Source organism: Odocoileus virginianus, chromosome 6 (genome assembly GCF_023699985.2).
Source record: "Odocoileus virginianus isolate 20LAN1187 ecotype Illinois chromosome 6, Ovbor_1.2, whole genome shotgun sequence".
NCBI classification, from domain to species: Eukaryota; Metazoa; Chordata; class Mammalia; order Artiodactyla; family Cervidae; genus Odocoileus; species Odocoileus virginianus.
In genome coordinates this window covers 73,661,032-73,684,847 of record NC_069679.1, presented here as the reverse complement: position 1 = coordinate 73,684,847, position 23,816 = coordinate 73,661,032, and the positions used below count along the sequence as shown (strand labels likewise).

The window sequence follows — 23,816 nt, the reverse complement described above, 5'->3', positions numbered from 1 at the left end:
GGAGGCTCCAGGGAGAGGAAGGGATGTTGACTTGATTTATGGGGAGTTTACTCATTCGTGGGGCTTCCCTGAGAGATCAGTTGGTAAAGAATCTGCCTGCAACGCAGGGGACCCTGGTTTGATTCTTGGGTCAGGCAGATCCGCTGGAGAAGGGATAGGCTACCCACTCCAGTATTCTTGGGCTTCCCTCGTGGCTCAGCTGGTAAAGAATCCGCCTGCAATGTAGGAGACCTGGGTTCGATACCTGGGTTGGGAAGATCCCCGAGAGAAGGGAAAGGCTACCCTCTCCAGTATTCTGGCCTGGAGAATTCCATGGACTCTACAATCCATGGGGTCGCAAAGAGTCGGACACGACTGAGCAACTTTCACTTACTTACTTACTTACTTACTCACTCTTTCGTGATGTGGAGAGATGATGGGCACATCAGTTCAAGGCTTGGAAGTCAACAGGGTAAAATACAGGAGTGCCTGAATTGGTATTTTCTGGACTCTATATAAATACGTATAACCAGTGTGGAGGTTGGAATTTACCCAAACGCTGGCAAAGGTTGAGACCAGTCATTCTCAACTAGAAGCGATTTTGCCTCCCAGGAGACATTTGGCAGTATCTGGAGACATGTCAGGGTTGTCACAACTGGGGAGGGTGGCTGCCCTTGGAATCCAGAGGGTAGGGATCAGGGATGCTCCTAGACATCCTTTAGTGCACAAGAAGCATCTGGTCCATTGCCAAGCCCGGGCAACTGGCATCTGACAAAGAGCGGGCTGTGGTTGTGATGGGCTGAGTGGCCCCTCCCCGCCGGGCCTCAGAGCTCCCTCCGGGGCCTCTGGTCTCAGGGTTGCTATCTTCCCCACACCAGCCAGGCTGACTGAGCTGTTCCTTATACTCATATCTGTGGAGGCAGCACAGCGCCTGGGGACTCAGAACTGCTGAGACGTGCAGTCCTTGGGACCAGACGCTCAGGGAGAAAAGCCTCAAAGAAGGAAAAAATGCTCAGGGGGGTGGAAATACTGAAAGTCAGCTAGGGTGGTTTGGGATTCAGTGGGATGAGGAGTGACAGGGAGGCTGGTCTGGTCCACTGCTCTCCTAATACCCCAAGCAGAGAGCCTCTGAGGGCAGGAGACACCCTGCGTGGAACCATGAGTCTAGGGCAGGTAGTGGCTAATCTTAGCTGCCTGCTCACTGGGTCTACAAGCTGGTGACCTTGGGAATGTCTCTGACCGTCTGGTTCCCCCCAGACACAATTTGAGCTCCAACTTCAAATCCTCTGAGCTGCCGCCTCCAGGAGTCTCGGTTCAATCCACCCACCCAGGAGCAAGTGCTGAGAACCTGCTTCGTGCAGTGAACCCTCTAAGGGGCCCCGAGGCCCATGAGCCCCTAACACGGATCGTGTGCAGCTTCCACTCAAGGGGGAGAGGGATCCAGACGGTCGGGCAGAGCTTTTCAAGTGCCCATCAGCCCTCCAGGGTCTAGAAGACCTTGTCAGAGTGGGCTGAATGACCGGGTCTGATCTTGGGTTTGGAGAAATGGGCTGACTCTGGTTGAGCAGAGAAAAGTCAGTGGGAGAGTGGGAAGCTGTTTCAAGAAGCGAGCTCTTAGTGAACCAGGACAGCAGACATGGGAGAGCATCGGATGCGTTTAAGAGATTAAAAATCCTCCCCAGTGACCACATGTCACTTTTGGACCTATTAGGGCACCAAGCTGGGAAGGTGGGTTTAGAGCCAGACCTGGGGTTTGGAAATCAGAGTCAAGAGCAAGTTTCTTAACTTCCCTGAACCCCAGTTATCTCCTCTGTAAAAAAATGATGATTGTGGGGGATTAAATGACTTCACGTGGGAAAAGCACTTTGTAAACCAAAGGGTTAGGGAGGCTTAAAGAATTTTTGCTTTAAGCCACGAGCAAGGGGGGATGAAGAAGCAAAGGAGGAGAGCAGAGGAGGAGGCCATTTCCAAGAAAACTTGGCAGGTCTGGGAGACTGCCTGCGTCTGCAGAGTGGGTGGTGGGTATACAGCAGCCTGTGAGCATGGGGGAGGGTCCAAGGAAGCGGGGAGGTGGCAGCTGTTCTGGAGAGTGGTGGGCAGGACGAGGAAGGGCTGGGTTGTGCCAGAAATGAAAGTTAGAATAGGACAAGCAAGGGGCAGGGTCCGGCAGGCCAGCGCACACATCCTCGCCCTTGAAAAGACATCACACCCACCTCACATCGGTATCACACAAAAAGACCAAGTCGGGGTGTGCAACTTGCTTCCCCGTGCATTTATCATAGCAATGGCATGACATTCTGCTGGTTTGAAAATGTACAGGTACATCATGGAATATCCTGAGCTTTGACAGTCTGTCAGGCTGTAACTAGCTGCTCTGTTGTTTGATTTTCTCCTGTTTTATTAGTCGATGTTACGTACGTATTTACTGGGTAAGTATAAACTGAGTTCTGAAAATTCTTTTTTTTTAGCCGTGATTGTAGAAGTGGTTTTAGTTTGTGGTTTTAGAACAACAATTACCTAATCTGTTTTCCTAATTAATTCAATCAACATGGGCTAGGATCTTCACACCTTAATTAGGAAGTGAACAACTCTGCTTGCATTTTTGTTTATCGTTTTGCCTCTGGTAGATATTTACCGCCCTAAAGAAAATGAAGCCATTTGTCATTTCAGAATGAAATTAATGCACGTGCAGGAGGTTCTGTCTCCTGCGTGGCGTCAGTGAAGGCGGCAGAGAAAACACAGGGTGAGACACTGGGGTGTCCAGGTAGTGAGCCCTTGGCCAAGTCATTTCCCTTCTCTGGGCCTCAGTTTCCGCCCCCCTCCCCCAGATAATAATATGATTGGCCCAGGGGACTTTCAGCATGAAGATTCTCTGACTTACTTTTCAAAGTTACCCTAATGCACTTAAAATACACCTCCACTTCCCAACATTTTTTTTTTCTGTAAGAAAAAAATAGCCTGATGCAGACTTCCAAGCCCCAAAGCCTTGTCTGGATTAAAATCTTGACTCTGCCACTTGCCAGCTAGGCTGCTGTAAACTAGATCCCCCAGGGGAGGGTGAGTAGGGGGCTGCGCAGTGGAGGAAGCTCTGGGTCCCCATCCTGACTCGGCCACTGTGTGAATCTCTCCGAGTCTCAGAATCTGAGCCAGTGGATGCGGCTGCCTTGCCTCCTCCCAGAGTCACTGTGGCCATCAAGGAGAGACTGGCCTTGAAGATCGACGTGCACCAGGGGAGTGTGCGACGGTGTTAACTGCTGCCCACTCCCAGGGAACCGTGTCCGGCCCAGTGGGGTTGCAGAGGCCGGCCCCCCGCAGCCACTGCTCCTGCCTGTGGATAGCAGAGGTGCTCAGGTGGCCCTGGGGCCTGCAGGGCCAGGGATCTGACCCATGCAAAGGCCTGCCTCTTGCCTCCTTCAGGGCCTTGCCTGGTCGAGGCAGATGACGTCTGAGATGCCACAGGAATCGCCTAGCCTGGATATGAGTCCCCAGGGGTCAAGGATGGGAGGGTGACTTTTTATATTGTACATATACATGTGTATGCGTGCATGTGTGCTCACTCGCTTCAGTCACATCCAACTCTGTGCGACGCTATGAACTGCAGCCTGCCAAGCTCCTCTGTCCATGGGATTCCCCAGCAAGAATACCGGAGTGGGTTGCCGTGCCCTCCTCCAGGGGATCTTCCTGACCCAGGGGCCAAACCTGCATCTCTTACGTCTCCTGCATTGGCAAGTGGGTTCTTCACCACCAGTGCTACCTGAGAAGCCCATATGTGTGTACACATGTGTGTGTGTGCGTGTGTATGCACATACACATACATATACCTTTGTACCTCTGAGCCTTGTATATATTTGGCATATTAAAAAATAAACGACAAGCGAATCCTTCAAGTCATCAGGCATGGACTGTCCACACAGCCTTCACCTTTGTGCCCTAACCCTTACACGTGGCCTCAGCCTCCAAGGCCAGAGGGGACGAGGGGAGCATGGTGGGCGGCTGGGCGTGGGCCCCAATAGAACTGCCCAGGCTCCCCTCCCAGACCCCAAGGCCATGCACGTCTCTTGGTCCACAGCTGCCTTCTCCTTCCCTGGGCATAACACAGTGATGTAACCGATCTTCCCACTCCAGCCCCCGGAGGCGGGGCGGGGCGGGGGGGGTCCCCCAGTCCACACCTCTTGCTATAACAACAGCGACAGGGTATGTCCCTCTCCTCCCGAAACCTCCCATGGCTTTCCGGCACCACACACTTCATCCTAAGGGGGACACGGCATGAGAGTGAAAGAAGGTGCTCTTAATAACCAGGACAGGACAACAGGCTTAGTTAAAGCGGGATTGCCCTGGACAAGCCAGCATGGGGACCACCCCACACATGAAGGCTCTGGGCCCCTTTCTCTCCATGGACCCCACACTCTAGCCACACTGGCATTCTTTTCAATCCCATCACCACATCCTTAAACAACAGCTCGGCCTCTGGCCTGTGCTTTGGCTGTTCGTGGTGACCCCTCTGGCCCTGTCCCTCCCCACGTGGGCTCCTGCCACTGGTCTATGGGCCCATCGGGAGTCATTCTGCAGTTTCGACTCGGACAGCCGCCCCACCCCCCATCTGTGCTCACAGCGCCCCCGGGCTTGCCCAACCTCATGCTCAGCACACATCCCATCCCTGTTTTCCGCCTGCCGCCCCTGCCTGCGGGCCCACTGTGCGGCGGGCGCTCACTCGGCATTGAGGACAGATGGATAGATCAGCAAATGGATGGATGAACCCTGACTCCACCGCACGCTGGCAGTGGTAACCTCGGGCAAGGAACTTTACCTCTCTGTGTTACAAGTACGTGTCTAAAAGGGGGATCGGCAGGGTCTAGCTCAGTGGAATGAGACCAAATGGGACCCAGGAAATGCCTGGCACACAGTAGGTGCTCAGCCCGTGTCACTGGAATGCGCAGAGCTGCTTGCCAGCTCATCTGTCACTGACTGTTGGTGGCACTAGTGTGTCACTGGTGTGTAGACACTTGGCACAGCTTGCCTGCTGGCTGGCTGACAGGCCCTGGAAGGCGGGGGGCGGAATATGAGTGTTCCCTCTGTGCCCCGCCCAGCTCCGCAGGCTCTCAGGGCTGGAAATGAGGTGTGTGACACTCCATCCATCTTAAAGGCTTATGTGAGACCCATGTCTTAGAAATTTCTTGAAAGCTTCCCTCTTGGCGTTGGTCCACCATCCCTTCCAAGGGGCTTCCAGCTCCAGAGTCTAAGTCCCGCCTATACTGACCGTTCCCCTGCTGAGACGCTCACAGCCAGAGGTGCACACACAGCCCCAAGGTGCTGACACCCGTGACCTCCGATTTGTTCTCTGCTTGTTGCCAGAATGAGAAGAGACCCATCAATCTCCAGAGGAGACCCAGGCCAACCTGGCCTCGTCTCTCCAGCTCCCATAGGAGGGACCATGACTCGTCCTTCCTCAGTGGTGTGTCCCCAGCCCACCGAGCACAGGGCCAGGCACTCAGGATATGCTTAACACTGCCTGTCCACAAAGCAGCAAACAAGCAAAAGAATGAATGAACAAAGGAATGGATGAATGAGAGCCAGCAGAGCAGAGTGCTGAGGACGGATGCTCTGAAGTTAGCCTCAGGCCGGATCTCGGTTCTCCCAGGTCGCTGCCGAGTGACTGGACAAGTTACTTCACCCCCGTGCCTTCCTTAGTGTCCCCGTCAGCAGACCGAGAATAGCGCAGGCCCCTCCCTCATAGAGCTATGATGCCAATAAAACGCACACTGCGCTTTGCACAGGGCCGCACTTCACAAATGTTAGCAGCCACTGCTAACTTTCGCTCACTGTGGAAGGTAGCCTGACCCAGGACATTACTATTCTGTAGTGTCACTATTGTTATTTGGAAACCAACAACAGATTGGGAGTGGGGAGGCTGGAGACCACCACCTGGGACCAGTTAGGGTTTTGGTCACGTCCCTTCAAAGTCATCAACCATTTCTGAAAAGCAAAACCAGGAGGGAAATCCTAAAGGACAGAAGAAGGAACAAACGCCTGTTTGACATATTCCAAATGAAAGGGCAGGGGCGTGCTCTGAGGGCCATGAGGCAAGGCAGCCGTCCACTGGCCTCGGCGTGCAGAGCTGACCTCTGTGGTCCTCCTGGAGGCAGCAGTCAAGAGCTGGGGGTGGGGGGGTGTCACCTTCGGTGGGACTGAGTCCAGGCTGATGGGAGGCGGGGCCGGAAGAGCCTTCTGCACTCGAGGGAGGACTGTTTCCCTGCCCCCATGGCTGCAGGCGCTGCCCCCGTGCAGGGAGCTACCACCGACTTTATCTGCACCCGCGCCAGGCAGGTTTGGGAGCCCTCAGCGCACCATCATGGGGAGTACCTGTCCTGCGCCACCTGGGCCCCTCAGTGCCGAGGACCTAAACCTCAGTTGGAGGCGGGGAACCTGGCTCCTCCCGTCGACTCTGGCCTTCCTGCGATCAGGCTGCCCCCTGGGTCATCTCAGTTCAGGGAGGGGGCACTGGATAGGAGTGGGGGTAGGAACAGAGGGGTCGTGACCGCCTGGGCTGATGCCAGTGAGCACGCATTGATTCCGCAGGCCCGGGATGCTGTCTCCTGCTCCAGCAGCACACAAGCCTCTAAAGGACAAGGCCAGGGCCCACCCTGGCCGCTGCCCCCTCACCCGCTGCAGAAACTCCGTCCGCTCCTTCTTCTTGTTCCGGCATCGGGCCGCCGCGACTTTGTTCTTCTCCCGACGCCGTTTCCTCCGCTCCTCTTCCTCGTCTAGCTGTGGGGGCAAAAAGCCATGGATGAAACACCAAGGCAAGCCTGGCGGCCGGCTGCCCTCCTGAGACTCGGACAGACGGACGACCAACCCACATCCCGCCACGCGTGAGCCGCCCTGCCAGCCCGCTGGCCTCTCGGCAGGTGGGATGCAGCCGTTCCCAGCTGGCCCCCAGGACGCCTGCAGAGCAGGTGGGCATCCTGGGGAGGAGCCAGTGCCCCAGGAGGGCAGGGCCGCGAGGGTTCTGCCAGAGTTCACAAGGCCTGGGGCCTGGCGATCGCCTCACTCAGAGGTGACACCCAACAGGCGGTCTGTTCCCGGGCCTGGCGCGAAGCCTCTGGGCACTGTTTTCCAGGCCAGCGGCTCCCAGGCATTTCCTTTCAAAACACCTTGAGCATGAGTGTTGATTTTACCTTCTGCTCCACCCATTTTCACTCCCTGTCCTCCCCCTCGGGTCCTTCCGAACCCTCAGCTCTCTTCTGATGATGGAGCAGTCTTTCCACCCCCTCACCAGGTTCGTCCTTCCCTCTGCCTATGCACTGAGGAAGGAAATGGCAACCCACTCCAGTATTCCTGCCTGGAGAATCCCATGGACCGAGGAGCCTGGTGGGCTGCAGTCCCTGGGGTGGCAAAGAGTCGGACACCACTGAGCAACTGAGCACACATGCACACAGCCTCTGCACTTTCTTTCTCTAGGATACCCACTTGCACCCCAAGATCCCAGGGGCTCCCCAAAGTGCCCTTCTCAGGACACAGGCAGAGAAGGCTTCCGAGTCTCTAGATTTACTTCCCCAGTGGCTCAGTTGGTAAAGCATCTGCCTGCAATGCAGGAGACCTGGGTTTGATCCCTGGGTCGGGAAGATTCCCTGGAGAAGGGAACAGATACCCACTCCAGTATTCTAGCCTGGAGAACTCCACAAACAGAGGAGCCTGGGTACAGTCCATGGGGTCGCAAAGAGTCAGACACGACTAAGTGACTTTCACACACACACACACACACACACACACACACTAGGAATCTTACCATGTGTGAAACAGGGCCCGCCGAATGGGAAAGAAGAGGCTCACTGCCCGCCAATATGGACTTTCAGAGCTGCGGTTATTACTGTTTAATATTATTAACAATAACAAGAGCTGCCATCTGTTGCCCTCTTTGTTCAATGCTTTCAACACAGGTCCTATAATCCTCACACTCACAGTCTGATGAGGAAGTTCTATGACTGCCTCATTTCACAGACGGTGAGACTAAGGTTCACCCACTCAGTTTGCCCAAGGCCCTCCAGCGAGGAGATGCTAGAGTCAGGCTTCCCGCTCCGATTTCTCAGACGTCACCCTCCCTGATCTTGACCACAGCCCCAGCCCATCAGGATCACTTGGACGTGAAGCCTCTCGTGGTCCACTGCCTGCTAGGGGATTCTGGAGGACACATAGGATCGGCTGGGTTGGATACGGTCCAGAGTCCGAGGCCACTGGAGAAGTCGTCGGGCGGCCCTGGGCCTGCCAACCCTCTCACTTCTGGAGCCAGTGGGGGTGCTTCTGGCAGCCTGAGGCCTGGAACAAGGTCTCAGCCCGAAAGGGCTGCAGGCCAGGAAAATAAACAGCCTTTCTGCCTGCATTCCCGGCATGCTCCGGGAGCTCAGGACCGAAGACTGGCACCCACGGCCCCCGGCACAGGCCCTGGCAGGGGCCGCCCCGTCTCCTGGTCCACCACCTTGGAGCTTCTCCCTGACCCACACCCTCCCGGCCTGGGAGGCTGGCTGGAGAGGTGCCCTGTCAACACGGCCGCACCCAAGCACCTCCCAGCCCCTTGGCCTCCTTTGAAACCGAACCAGAAGTGACAGCTCCTCTGGCTGACCCGCATCTGGGGAAATAGAAACCCGGACAAAGTTGATTCCGCCCAACCTCTACCTCACCCCCAACAAGGCCGAGGTAACCGTGACGACAGGCAGAGGGAAGGAACTGGAGGAAGTGGCTGGCAGTGCAACCTCCCCTCGGCCAAGAGGGTTTGCCCACAAACTGCCAAGGTGATGTGTGCAACCTGGGCCCTGCCAGGCATGCAGGGCCTCCAGCCCCTCCCCCAGAGCAACCCTGGGGTTCTGGCAGAGCCTGGGAAATACAGCCTCTGTTCCCCAAGAGCCAGTTCCCTCCCCCACCCCTGTGCAGGGCCTCATCCTATATAAAGTTGGGAGCCAACGGAAGCCATGCTAGCAGCAGATGCAGAGGCTCAGTGCTGGAAGTTTAAGAGGTCAGTTGGGCCAGGATGACACCCAGATGGGGGGCTACTCCTCCTGCCCTCTGCAGCCAGATCGGTCCCCTCCTACCTCACCCTAGACTTCAAATGTCTCACCTTCTCCAAGTCTGCCAGGGCCTCCTTCCTATTGGTTAACTCTTCCAAAGCTCAAGAGAAAATGCCACCTCCTCCAGGAAGGCTCCCTTGACTCCCGATTGAATTAACTGCTTTTTCCACCGTCTATGATAGCCAAGACATGCTGTGCGGTGCTCAGTTGCTTGGGTCACATCCAACTCTTTGCAACCCTATAGATGGTAGCCCACCAGGCTCTGTCCATGGGATTCTCTAGGCAAGAATGCTGGAGTGGGTTGCCATGCCCTCCTCCAGGAAGCCAAGACATGGAAGCAACCTAAATGTCCATCGACAGGAGAATGGATAAAGAAGATGTGGTACATATATACAATGGAATATTACTCAGCCATTAAAAAGAATGGAATAATGCCATTTGCAGCCACATGGATGGACATAGAGAGTGTCATACTAAGTGAGGTAAGTCAGACAGAGAAGGAGAAATATCATATGCCATCCCTTATATGTGGAACCTAAAAATGAACGATACAAATGAACTTACTTACAAAACAGAAAGACTCACAGACTTAGAAAATGAACTTATGGTACCCGGTGGGTAAAGGAAAGTTAGAGACTTTGGAATGGACATGTGTACCCTGATATTTGTAAAATGGATAAGCAATAAGAACCTATTGTGTAGCACATAATACCCTGCTCAATGATATGTGCCACCTGGATGGGAGGGGAGTTTGGGGGAGAATGGATACATGTATACGTATGGCTGAGTCCCTTTGCTGTTGACCTGAAACTACCACAACATTGTTAATCGGCTATACTGCAGTACAAAATAAACAGTTTAAAGCTTGGTTTAAAAAAAAAGAAAAAGAATTAACTGCTTTTTCAGTGCTACAGCCCTTTGAGTTCCCCACTAGAAGAACCTCAATCACACCCCACTGTAATTCTCGGCTTCTGTAGGTAGCTGTCTTCCCTGATAGTCTGGAGGACGGGGGACCCGAGTAGCCCCAGCACCTGGCACAGAACATGGCACTTGGGAGGGGCGCAGTGAATGTTAGTCAAATGAATGGATGGAATAAAAGATTTGAGAGAAAGATGCCACACGCTTGAATTCTGAGAATGATGCCACAGGCTTGATTGATACAAAAGTGATTTATTGCCTGTATCTGCATAACCTTTGCTCCAGGGCTTCTAAGGAGCCTTCTCCGCCAGGGATGGCCTCATCTCTCTGTCTGCAGGAGGCCAGCAAAGCTTGGGAATTGGGTGCTGCCTTGCCCAGAAACACACTTGCCTGAAGACGGAGTCAGGATCTGGGGTACAGGCTGCCTATGGCTGTGAAAGTGAAAGAAAGTGAAAGTGAAAGTCGTTCTGTCATGTCTGACTCTTTGCGACCCCATGGACTATACATTCCATGGAATTCTCCAGGCCAGAACATTGGAGTGGGTAGCTGTTCCCTTCTCCAGGGGATCTTCCCAACCCAGAGATCAAACCCAGGTCTCCCGCATTGCAGGGGGATTCTTTACCAGCTGAGCCACAGTGGAAGCCCAAGAATACTGGAGTGGGTAGCCTATCCATTCTCCAGCAGATCTTCCCAACCCAAGAATCAGACTGGGGTCTCCTGCATTGCAGGCAGATTCTTTACTAACTGAGCTATCAGGGAAGCTCCCTATGGCTGTGGCAAGTGCATGAATCCCAAGCAGGATCTAAAAGCATCAGGCTGTGTGTACTTAAGCCCCAAACCCCCAGCACCTGTAGCACTGCTGACTTCCAAGCCCATGCCCGGGCCTCTCCCATGCCTGTGTCCTGCCTTGGCTCACACAGACCCAATAAAGCAAGAAATGGCCGCACAGCCCCTTTGCCACACTTTCCCCTTTGAAACTGTGCTGCATCTCCCCCCAGTTCTCCTGCGGCTCTTTAAGAGCCCCCCAGAGGGCTTGGAGAAAAGAGACACGGGGTTCCTGCCAGAAGGAAGACAAGGCTTGGGCAGTGCCCTCGGGCCCCTGTCCCCACTGTGGCTCCTTTTGCTGGGCCTGCAGGGGCTGCGCTCTCTGCCTGGAGCTGTTTGGAGACCGGCTCAGCCCCGCCCCGGGCTTCCTTTCCTCCCCAGGCTTGAGGCCGCTGCCTTCTCCTAGATGCTCGCCGGATTCTCTAGGCATCTGCTCCTGCGTGGGTGAGAGACAGCGCTGTGTTTTCAATGCACAGGGCTCCAACATCTAAAACTGGAACCCTGAACGGGAGATGATGACTTTTTCTGCAGACACAGCTGGAGGATCCAGCATGTTTGAGGAGGAGGCAGCTTGAGCTTCAAGACTTGGAAAAACTATAGCCGGGGTGGGAGTGAGGGAGTGCAGGCGGGTGGAGTAAGCAGATCGTTCCCTGTCCTCCAATTGGGTTCTGGCTCTGGGTTTCCTCAATTCCCAGGACGGCCCAAGGACAAAGCTGTCTTGTGTTCTGGCAGTGACGGGGGGCCCCCACCATTCTCCACCTTGGAGGGCCAGACCTGGGGGTCCGGATCATGGCCAAGGAGGCCCTCACTTTGAGCAGTCCCTCCTCAGCCAGCCTGTCCTCAAGCCCCCGGAGGAAGCCCAGGGTAACCCTGGCCCCTGTTCTAGCTGACTGTACATGGTATGAGTGGCTGACCTGAGCTGGGCTGTATTCGCCAACAGGAAATCTGAAACTAAATTGCTGGGCCGGGGGGCATGCAGGCTGGGCAATCAATTTCAACCCAGAGAAGCAGAAGGATCAGGCTGCTGATGTGTGAAGATGAGCAGAGACCACCCAGCAAGACAGAAACAGACACTCGGCTATAGGAGAGAGTCAGACAAAGAGAGGGAATGGGCGAGAGAGTGAAAGAAACAGAGCCTGGACAGAGTGTGGTGAGCAAGGGGCCCCGGGCACAGATTTAAGGAGGTGCTCAACTCTGGAGCTTGTGCCAAGGCAGGGTCAGCACCCGAGGGTGGGTGTCGCCTTAAATGTCACGCCCGGGGCATCTGGCTTGCTGCATCCTGTCCAAACCCCGAGAGACAGAGGGAGCTCCAGACAGAGAAAGGTAGAGACAGGGAAGAGAGAACACAGAGAGACAAGATGAGTGGAGAGACAGACAGAGGGCACGGGGCAGAGCCACAGAGACAGAAACACAGAGACGTGGCCACAGGCCGATGGTACAGACAGACAGAGGGACAGACAGCGGACAGACAGGAACACTGATTCCACCCCTGCAGAGACCTGACTGTGCTTCGTCTCCTTGGGGTCTGTGATGGATACGTCTGAATCTACCCTGGAAATTCATCCATTGGTCTGCAGGGAGCTGGAGAAGGTTTCTGCCTCTTGACACTGAAAGATACCTGGGACACCAGGGTCCTGCTCTTGTGAAGTCAGGTGATGCCAAGTGTGCAGAGGGTGGTCCCCAGGAATCCAGGAGAGAAGGCCTACCCAGGAGCAATGCTTCTAGAACAGCTGGGCAAGTGGCAGAGCCTGGATGCGGAAGGGCTCTTGAGCAAACAGAGGTGGGTCACCTCAGCAGGAAGGAAACCCTGGGGATTCGGGGCCCCAGGGGTTAAATGGACCCAGGAAGTCAACCAGGACAGGCGTACTATCTTCCTCACTTTCACTGGATGTGCAAACTCATGATGTCAAGACATCAAGGCTGCCTAGAAAGGCAGTGTCAGCTTTGAATCTAGGCCTTTGGGGCCCAGGGCCTGAGCGTCTCCTACTCTTGGAAGCGGGAGTGATCTGGGTAACAAGACCCCGACCGGCCTTTGAGCTCCATGCCCAGAGATGGAACTATTAAGCACTTAACTGTGAGGACAATGACCATTTTGTTTTTTCCTGCCTGGGTATTCCTCTCTTTATTTAATTGGAGGATAATTGCTTTACAATATTGTGTTGGCCTCTACCATACAACAGCATGGATCAGCCACAGGTATACACGTGTCCGCTCCCCTCCGGAACCCCGCTCCCATCTCCTTCCCAATCCCACCCACTCCAGGTTGTCACAGAGCACTGGGCTGAGCTCCCTGGGTCACACAGCAAATTCCCACTGGCTGTTTATTTCATATATCTGCCTGGGTATTTTTAAGCAAAGCATATTTGTTGCGCAACTAACACGCGAGTGCAGCACAAAAGCAGCACAGTTTACAGGAGGGGGGCCCACCCCGCTCCAGTCATGACTCTCAGGCCCCGTCTGCCAGCCACGTGGCTCTCACACGGTGGCAAGTCCCCCAGATGTGATTTTGAATCCTGACATTTCATAAGCACTTCTAAATATGTATCTTGCAGACCCGCAAAGAGACAGGATGAGAAAAAGCAATGACACTTGGGAACCCCAGGCCCGGCAAACACAGAAACTCTCACATGGACAAAGCAATAGAGAAAAGGACAATGAAGCAAGTGCCCAGCAGAAACCAAGAGGGGAAAATCGAGTCAAACCCCCAGTGCCGAGCAGAGTAGTGAAGGGCTGAAAGACTTATCTCAGACTGAAAACTGTCTCCCAGGCAGAGAGAAGTGGGCTTATCTGAGACTTGGGGCATCAAGGTTGTCAGCATGAACTTTGGGGTCTGAGAGGCCTGGGTCCACCCTAGCAGCTCTGTACACCAACTCTTCCTGTATGTTGCCTTTTTTGCTGGAAACTGTTATACGTTGAATAAAATTTTCCATAAATTTTTTTTTTTTTTTAATGCTCCGGGGCAAGTCCCTCAGCCTCTCTGAGCATCACTTGTACACGGAGGGCACTGAGCCTTGCTGCACAGGGTTGCCATGACGACTTAAGTCTCATCCCAGAGCTGAGGACACAGGAAGGGCTCTGAAAATGGCAGCTTCCCTGTCTTTCTAGGTGAAGTCAGGGCTGCCCCAGGCCCACCTCCCACACAGAGAGAACCTGGCATAAAAGGAGCCCTGGGGAGCGACTGCAGGGTGATGCTTCAGGGCACGTGAGTTGTCAGTGGGCAGGCCTGAGTGACTGCCCTCACGCCTCCAAGTTGAGCCCTGGCCAGGCCCGCTGGGATGCGCCCACCCCCCTTCCGTGGAGGAGCCACATTTCAACACCAGGGACCCACGAGCACCCTGGGAAGTAAACACCCAGATACCAAACATACCAGACATTCTCCCACATAAACACAGCTGCCGGGAGCCAGGGGCTGCGGGCCCTGCCCACCCCCCTGCCCAGGACCCTCTATATACACTGGGTGATTTCCGCCACCACCGCGTCTCGAATGCCAACCGAGTCTATATTTTCAGGGCCAAACATCCACGGTCCGCTGGATGCTCGAGCCAGACTGTCCTCAACTAGTGGCTTCATCTCTCTTCTCCACCCTCGCTGGCAACATTGCTCACCCACTTACAGGCCTCACCCCCTCACCTATCCCTCCCCATGTCTCCAGTTTTGACCAGACAGGCCATCCAGTTCTACATCCTACATCGTTCTCAGATTTGCTCTCCACTTTCTACCCGCCTGCCACTTTCCAGGCTTTCTCTCTCTTGTCTCTCCATCTCTCTCTCTTCTGCTCCACCTCCTGGGAGGCCTCCTGACCATGTACAACCATCCTCTACTCCAGCCATTGGAGGGACGTTTCTAAAATGCAAATCTGATCCAGCTGCTGACATTCAGAGGCTCCTCATTGCCCTCCGGATAAAGCCCAAGCTCCTTAATACAGCCAACGAGGCACCCAGTGACTTGGCCCCACCTGCCCTGGTCTCACCTCCCATCTATCCCCAGCCTACACACCCTGGTCCTGCAACACCGAGCCTCTACTATACCTCACACTTCCCTGGCCTCATGCCTCTGCCTCTGCTGTCCCCTTGGTTTACTTTCATTGCTGTACGTTCAGTTCAAGCGTGACCTCCTACAGGAAGTCCTCCCTGATTCCCATCCCCTCCAAGTTGGGGAGGTGTTCCTCTGCTCTGGGCTTCCGTAGAACTTTGAGTTTATCCTGGCCTCTCCTGTGCTGTATTCTAGCCCCAGTTTCTGCCTCCACTAAAATGGGAGTTCCATGAGGGCAAAGTCCGTATTTTGTTGACTTTCTGTGTGCCCCGTACCTTGTAGAGTTTATAGCCATCAGTAGCACTCAATAAACGTTTGCTTAAGGGAGGCCTGATCCCCAGGGCTGGGGACCTGGACAAGAATCCAGGACTCCTGACTCCCAACCCAGTGCCCCTTCCAACTGCCCCCAGTGTCAGGCTGTAATCCAATGCTTTCACCTATAAGCAAACCCACACATCTGGATACCATGCTCACTCAAAGCTCCAGCCCAGCCAACCACCAGGTGAAGGCTCTGAACAGGAGCTGGCAGAGGCAACAGCTGCACCTGCCAACTCTGTGCGCTTGGCTCTCCTGGCTGGGGGCGAGCGCAGGTGGAGAGGTTACTGCTCAGGGCACTGAGTCTCTGCAGGAAAACGCGGGGAGCAGCAAGGGCTGCAAGCTACCCTCCATCCTGAGGTTCTGGAACTAAGACCTAGAGATCGTTGACTCCTGCTGCATCCGAAGGCCTGGGTACTCGAGTACAGGGAAGCAGAGTGAGTCTGCCCAGAGGGTCAGACAGTGGTGAGACCACCCAGAACCCCACTGCTTTCTGGAAAGAAGCAGGGAATACCTCCAGTAGGGAATGAAAGCCCGCTCCTTATTCTTCTTGTTGCATTAGAGCCATGGGGGGTCCAATCAAACAGACTTCTCTGAGGTCTTGCATCTCAGTAAGAGGAAGCATCTCGAGACCCCTGCCTCAAGGGCCTCAGTCAAAATCTTCTCCAGGGTTAAGAGAACCTCTAAAACAATAGGCCACCCAAGGCCTGAGGCTGGTTTATATGCACCCAGTAGGAAAGAGCCATTCTCTCAAAAGCGGTGGAGAACGGCCTGTTTCCACTGCTAAGAAAAGGCAGCTTTGTGTTTGGAACAAAGCCTGAAATAGCCGGCTGGGCAGGGTGGCACCCATCTGAGGATGGCCCTGCTGAGCGAAGGGCAAACTCTGTTACTGTGAAAGTGAGGGGGAGGCTGGGAGATGGAGGCAAAACTCACCTTGGCTCAGGCAGAGGAAGAGAAAAGGGACAAAGGTTGCCGGGAAATCCTTTTGCGGACAAGAGCTATTTGAAGAATGATGGCTCGTTTTTTGTTGAAATCTGTCTATTCCAGGCCTGTTTCATATTTATGGTTTAGGGATGTCTGGTTTCCCACTAGGCAATCAATCAGTTTTCTTGCCCAATTGACATTCACTTCAAAAATATGAGAAAAGGAGAGAAATAGTGGCCTCCACATATGAGATTCTCCCCAGCCTCAAAAGAATGGTCAGAAGCAGAATATACCTGACAGGGGAAAATCCATTTTCTTCGCAAAAAGAGTTAATCATACAATAGAAACTGGGTCTTTAACAACAGCAACAACAAGCCGTGTAATATACCTTGATTGCACAGGGCAAAAAAAAAAAAAAAATAGAGACAAGAGCCCCCACAAGTGACTGAATGACAGTCTATAATTAAATGAAAATGCAGCTGTTGCTAAGAATATTTATGAACTGGTCTGCTCTGAAAGTCCCGAGATGGACAAAGTAGAAGAACATTTCAAGTGCCATCATCCTATTAAAGCGTTGGAAGTCATTTGTCTTTCATCATGAAGGTGAAAAACAAGGTCCTTGGCTTAATTATTCTCCACCAACGCAGTTCTGTTTAATCTGTATGCAGGGTGTGCAGCTGAAATACAGATTTCAGCCAATTTCTTTCAGACACGAGGCACAAATAACAAATCACTGAGTGAAACGGAGACCTCTACTTTGAGGGAACAGAAAGCCAGCTAATAAAAATCCCATCCAGATGACAGTGGTCAAAGGAACTCACAGCCAGGGATGCCTGGCCTGGAGCATGGAAGGGTGATTTCACCATGCATGACTTATGCAACGAAATGGTTATAGTTAAAGTTCATAGCTGGCGAAGGCGGGGCTTCGTAGCATCTAGACAGATGACGGGGGCAGAGAGCCTCCCCTCCCCAGTTCTCAGACCAAAGCTGCTCAGAACTCTGGGCCAGATACAGCAAGTGAAGGCTCCTTTGGCATCAGAACAGTGTATCTGATTCTCTCCCTTCTACAACAATAGAGCTGGCCTATTGACAAGCTCAGCAGCTTAATTAATTGGGAAGTCCCTTTGGGTGTGAATGCTGGCAGCAGGAGCATCTCAAGACCTGGAAATAACTGCTTTGGAAATGCTAAGGTGTTTGCAGACTCAGAGAATAACTCTGCCTTACACAGACTTGGATACCACATGATGGCATGCAGGTTCCTCCAGGAAACTTGAGATAGGTTTGGAGAAAAATGTGGCTTCAAGCCCTTGTAGCCATTCTCCGAGAGAACCATCACCCGTCAGAGCTGGAAGCAATGTTCAGTTCTGAGAACATCAGAACCTACTGCAGGGCTTCTGATATCACAGATTCAAGGGCTCCACCCTCTAGAGAGTCTGCTTTAGTAAGTTTAGAGTGAGACTCAGGAGTCTGTGCTTCTCACACACTCCCAGATGCCACTGGGTCTGCGCACCTGACTTGGAATAGTGCTGACTCATTGGAAAAGACCCTGATGCTGGGAAAGATTGAAGGCAGGAGGAGAAAGGGACGACAGAGGATGAGAAAGCTGGATGGCATCACTGACTCAATGGACATGAGTTTGAGCAAATCCCGGGAGATAGAGAAGGACAGGGAAGCCTGGTGTGCCACAGTCCATGGGGTCACAAAGAGTTGGGCAAGACTTAGCAACTGAACAATGATATCGATATACTAAATTGATAAAGGTGGTATTTTATTGAGGGGCTCAAATTGTATCATATACTTATTAGAGTCATTCAATAAGAATATAAAGATGAGTTTTGGTTGATGCAAAATCTTTAACTCAGAGGTCATGAGGGAAAGTTGCAAGTTTCTGATAGCTTCAGGATCCAAATTACTCCTGTCTTATGTTTCCCCTGCACACACAGATCAGTAATTGCAAACGGGTGTGTATGTGTTATATAGGTACACACACACACACACACGTAAATAATGGTTTTCCAGCTTGCCCTGCAATCTCAAGGCTCAGGAGTAAACAGAAGTAGCAGAAAGAGCTTTGTTCTGAACAAAACAGATCCACCTGGCACCAGATGTCACCTTGGCAGTGCTCTCCAAAGTGTCAGATGTGATCACTAACAGGTATGAGCATGCGTGTAGAACTTGCTATTAAAAAAAAAAAAAAAAGATTAGATAAAATTATGCCTTAAAAATGAGACTCTTGCAAGTTAATCTCTCTGAGCTGCTGGTTCCCTAACAACTAGTAGTACTAAAAAAACATCTACCTCATAAGGTTTTTGAAGAGATCAAAGGAGATAATCTATGTAAAGCAGTTTTCAAACCATGAAATCCACTGCTCACGTGATCCTTCTGTCCTTACCCCTTCAAAGACCTGGGCCGGTTTGTAAGGTAACATGGGTTTCAACCAGTGGCTACAGATTAGAAACACCTGCCGGCCCCACCCAGACCAACTGAGCTAGAATCACTGGGATGAATTTCAGTATTTTTTTTAAAAACACTCTCCAGGGGATGCTAACGAGTAAGCAGGATTATGCCATATTTCCTCCCAAGTTCCATACAAAACCCTGCCAGGCTGCTCCCATTGCTTCTGCAGGGCCACTAGCAACAAAAGAAAGAGAGGAGAAAATATCCCTAACCAGACCCTGGCTTTTTCACCACTACTGGCCTAAAAGGGGCAGTGGGGGGTATTAATCACCATAGCTTCTAATTCTGGAACATCAATACATGCTGCGTGGCATCACGGCTGTGGCATCACCACATCACACATGCTATACGATTAACATACATTATCCCTTTTAATCCTCCCTGTATCCAAGTGAGGTAGATATTACGCTTGCCCATTTTTACAATAGCTTTGAGATAAAATTCACACATACCATACAATTCAGCCCACTTAAAGTGCACAGTTCAATTGCTTTGAGCAGATTAACAAAGTTGTGCAGCCATCACAATTAACTTTACAGCATTCTCATCACCCCCAAGAGAAACTCCACACCTTTGAGCCATCACCCCCACTTCTCCCATCTCCCCTGACCTTAGGCACCAGGGAACCAGTTCTCCTTATCTCCATAGATTTGCTTCTTCTAGACATCTCACAACAATGAACTCACGCAACATGTGGTCTTTTGTGACAGGCTTCTTTCACGTAACGTTTGCAAGGTCCATCCATATCGTGGTATGTACTTTATCGCTTTTTATGGCCAAATAATATTCCATGATATGGATATGGCACATTTCATTTATCCATTCATCAGCTAATGGACATTTGGGTCATTTCCACTTTTGAGATATTGTGAACACTGCTGTGTAAGTTTCTGTGTTAATTTCTCTCGATCACATATACCTAGGAGTGGGATTGCTGGGTCATAGAGAGAAGAAAAGGGAAACCCACTCCAGTATTCTAGCCAGGAGAATTCCATGGACAGAGGAGAGTGGCAGGCTACAGACCACTGGGCTGCAAAGAGTCGGACACGACTGAGGGACTAACACGTTTTCACTTCATGGTAACACAATGTTTAGCCTTTTGAGGAACTGCCAGATTGTTTTCCAAAGCATCTGTACCATTTTACATTCCCATCAGCAGTGTATGAGGATTACAACTTCTCCACATCCTTATTAATACTTGTCCTTATCTGTCCTTTTTATTACAGTTATCCTAGTGGGTGTGAGAGTGGTACCACAATGCGGTTTTGATTTGCATTTCTGTGATGGCTAATGATGTTGAACATCTTTCCATGTGCTTATTAACTATTCACGTATCTTCTTTGGAGAAATGTGTATTGAGATACTTTGCCCATTTTTTAATTAGGCTATTTGTCTTTTAAATAGAATTTTAATCATTCTTTATATATTCTAGATACAAATCCATTATCAGGTCTATAATTCACAAAAGTTCTCATTCTGTGGATCGTCTTTTCACTTTTTGTCCTTTGAAGCACAGCAGTTTTTCATTTTGATGATGTCCAAATTATTTTTCATTGCTTATGCTTTTGGTGTCATATCTAATCCAAGGTCACATAGATTTGTGGCTTTTTCTTCCAAGAGTTTTGTTGTTTTAGCTCTTACAATAGGTCTTTGATCCAATTTGAGCTAATTTTTGTATCTGTTGTGAGGCAGGGAGGAAGCTGAAGCTCAAATGTCTAGTAACCTCTCTAGAGCCAGACTGTTCCAATCAGCAGTCCTGCTTAGCTACATGGCTTTCAAAGAGCCAAGGTTCTGTCCTGGGGTTGGTTTGGGGGAGAGTCAGGGAGAAGGGGCACGGAGGCACGCCATGGGGGCGCATGTCACCCAGGACAGGCGTGTGCACCATGCCTAGTGAAGGGGGACGCTGCAGTCAAACGGCAGAGCAACGTCAATGAGCCCCACAGAGGCCCGGATGTGCACAGGTTCTCAGCCCATCAGCTTCCCTCCCAGTATCTCTGCAGCCAGCCTGAATCTGCCCCAGTGTCCTTCTAGGTCTCCGAGCTCCAGCTCCACTGAAGTTGTCTTGTATTTTGGGGGCACAGTAGAGGGGAAGGAGATCTGGTTGGCTTCAGATTTGGCTCCCCTGGTGGCTCAGGTGGTAAAGAATCTGCCCGCAATGCAGGAGAATCAGATTCAATCCCTGGGTCAGGAAGAACCCCTGGAGAAGGGAATGGCAGCCCACTTTAGTATTCGTGCTTAGAGAATTCCATGGACAGAGGAGCCTGGCTGGCTACAGTCCACGGGGTCACAAAGAGCCAGACACGACTGAGCAACTAACACTCTCCCTTTTACACTTTCAGAATTGTTCAACCAGAGGAGGACCCGTTAGGGGACTCAGTTTCCCAACTCTGAGTCCATACTGCCAGCGGGTCTGGGGACACCAACGTAAGATGACCAGCATGGACAGGGCTGCTAAAAATACCGAGGATTCTTGGGAAACTAGCAACACTCTTAATACCGCAGGAAATGAGATAAGAGGTCACTCAGGACAACTTAGTGGAAACCTGAGTGTTGAAGGGCCTTTTCATTCAGTGTGTGATGGTAACTAAAACTCTGGCTATAGCTAAACAACATAAACAACCAGAAACAGGAAGGTCAGCTTGCCTCTCTGAAACCCTGGTCATGGATACAACACATTGGAAAGACCCCTGCTGTCAGAAACTCTAGTGTGATTCACCGCAAATGGACTCAGAGCCTAGTAAAGGTGATGTAAGGGTGTGATGACTAGAGTCAGACTATCTTTACACACAGTACCTTGCTTTATGTTCACCATGAAATTTCAAGAGTTTTAGTTTTGTCCTTGTGCAGACAAGGAAACTACACTTAAAAAGATTAGCTGACTTGTCTAAAGCTGTCCAGGGAGTAGGCGAGGGAGCCAATTTTGAAGCCAAAAGCTTGAACCCAAGCCCAAAGCTCTTTCTAGGCCCAAGAAGCAGCCCGTTTGCTTAGGAAGCCAGGTTGCTGCCCCACTCCCCTGACACCTAGACACCTCCAAACACTCAGGCCACTCACCACCTCCAAGGGTAAAATACCACAAGCAAACGAAAGCCCAAGAATCAATTTTTGAATCAATGATAAAAACTAACTTGCCTGATTGACTCATTTGAAAAGTCATTGCAGTCATGTCTTACATTTGTTGTGTATCTTCTTAAGTGCCAGGCATTATGTGAAGCACTTCTTTACCTGCATTAGTTCACTTAATTATACAGCAACACTAGAAGGTAGGAGCTATTATTATCCCCATTTCAAGGCAGAGATCTAAGAAGGCAGAATGAGACTCCTTGAAATTTTCAGAAGTGTCTGATTTCTGCTAAGAACATTCAGATCCAGCCATGTCCCCATCACCACCTCTCCAAGGGGCCTTGTGCTAGGATAACATTCTTTTGACATTAAAAAAGAAGTTTGGAATCAAAACTGCAATAGATATCACCTCACACCAATCAGAATGGCTATCATCAAAAAATGCACAAACAACAAATGCTGGAGAGGAGGGGAAGAGAAGGGAACACTACCACACTGCTAGTCAGAATGACATTGGTACAGCCACCACAGAGAACTGGAGAAGGAAATGGCAACCCACTCCAGTATTTTCGCCTGGAAGATCCCATGGACGGAGGAGCCTGGGGGGCTACAGTCCATGGGGTCACTAAGAGTTAGACACGACTGAGCGATTTTCACATACATATATTTGTCTGTAAGCCATTTGAGTTCGTTTTGTGGCTCAGCTGGTAAAGAATCTGTCTGCAATGCAAGAGACCTGGGTTTGATCCCTAGGTTGGGAAGATCCCCTGGAGAAGGGAAAGGCTACCCACTCCAGTATTCTGGCCTGGAGAATTCCATAGACTGTATAGTCCAGGGGTTGCAAAGAGTCGGACACAACTGAGTGACTTTCACTTTCACTATGGAGAACAGTATGGAGGTGCCTTAAAAAACTAAAAATAGAGCTACCACATGACCCTGCAATCCCACTCCCGGGCATATATCCAGAGAAAAACACGATCCGAAGGGATACATGCACCCCAATGTTCATTGCAGCACTGTTTACAATAGCCAAGATATGGAAGCAACCTAAATGTCCATCGACAGATGAATGAATAAAGATGTGGTACATATATACAACGGAATATTACCCAGCCATTGAAAAGAATGAAATAATACCATTTGCAGCAACGTGGATGGACTTTGAGAGTGTCATACTGAGTGAAGTAAGTCAGACAGAGAAGGAGAAACATCATATGCCATCCCTTATATGTGGAATCTAAAAAGAAATGATACAAATGTACTTACAAAACAGAAAGAGACTCACAGACTTAGAAAATGAACTTATGGTTGCTGGGGGAAAGGGATAGTTAGGGAGTTTGGGAAGCTATATTCAAAATGGATAACCAACAAGCACATGGAAATCTGCTCAAAGGTATGTGCCAGCCTGGAGGGGAAGGGGATTTGCAGGAGAATGGATATATATATATATATATATGGCTGAGTCCCTTCGCTGTTCACCTGAAACTACCACAACATTATTAATTGGCTATACCCCAATAGCAAATTAAAAGTTAAAAGTCTGGAAAAAAAAAGTTTGGGACCTTGCGAATGCTCAGGTTATGGTATGAAATAAGAGTAAATACCACAGGGGCCAAAGTTAAACACATGCGTGGCTATCTTTAGCTATCACTCATTCGCCCTCAGATCCAATGATTAAAGGTGGGGGGAGGTGGAAGCTAACAGCTTTGGAAAATGTACTAACAAAGAGTGACGGAACTAAAGTGGAAACTTAGGATTTCAAAGATGAGTTGGGAGATTCTATTCCAAGAAGGGACAGATTGGATCTCTCTGCCAAGCAAGTACGAGACAGAAAAAGCATCTGAGTCAGAGGGAAGAAGGCCAATGCTATTCCAAAGAGCCACAAATTAAAAACCAATTATGCAAGGCTTGCGAAAAAATGTCAGTGGGCTGCCTTTATGTTTTAAATCACTAAAAACACAAGCATGCTTAGGCCAACATTTACCCAGCACATCAGCTGGTTTGGGGCAATTTTTTGCTCAGGCTAAACATGGATGAACTTTTTGGTGAGCAAACCCTTAAGAGTGAGCACACCTTCTAAGACCACATGATAGTTCATTGATTCAAAGTCCCACTTCTTCCAAATGGGAAAACCTTCTAAATGTTCTCGAGGGTCAGCTAGAGAAGTTGGGAAGCGACCAATGTGAAATCCACAAACAGGTAAGTATCCTCTCCTGCTTTCAAGATGATGAGGATAAGGATCTAGTC

At 51.0% G+C, this 23,816-nt stretch overlaps 1 protein-coding gene across 6 annotated transcripts in view; it reads right to left on the bottom strand.

Moving 5' to 3' along the window:
• Window positions 1–23,816, bottom strand: part of JDP2 (Jun dimerization protein 2) — a 43,169-nt gene that overhangs the window by 2,094 nt on the left and 17,259 nt on the right. For all 6 annotated transcript variants that reach the window (XM_020898400.2, XM_070469651.1, XM_070469646.1 and 3 more), the window contains one exon: window positions 6,640–6,744. In XM_020898400.2, the coding sequence (XP_020754059.2) occupies window positions 6,640–6,744 (105 nt within the window). The remainder of the gene's footprint in view (window positions 1–6,639; window positions 6,745–23,816) is intronic.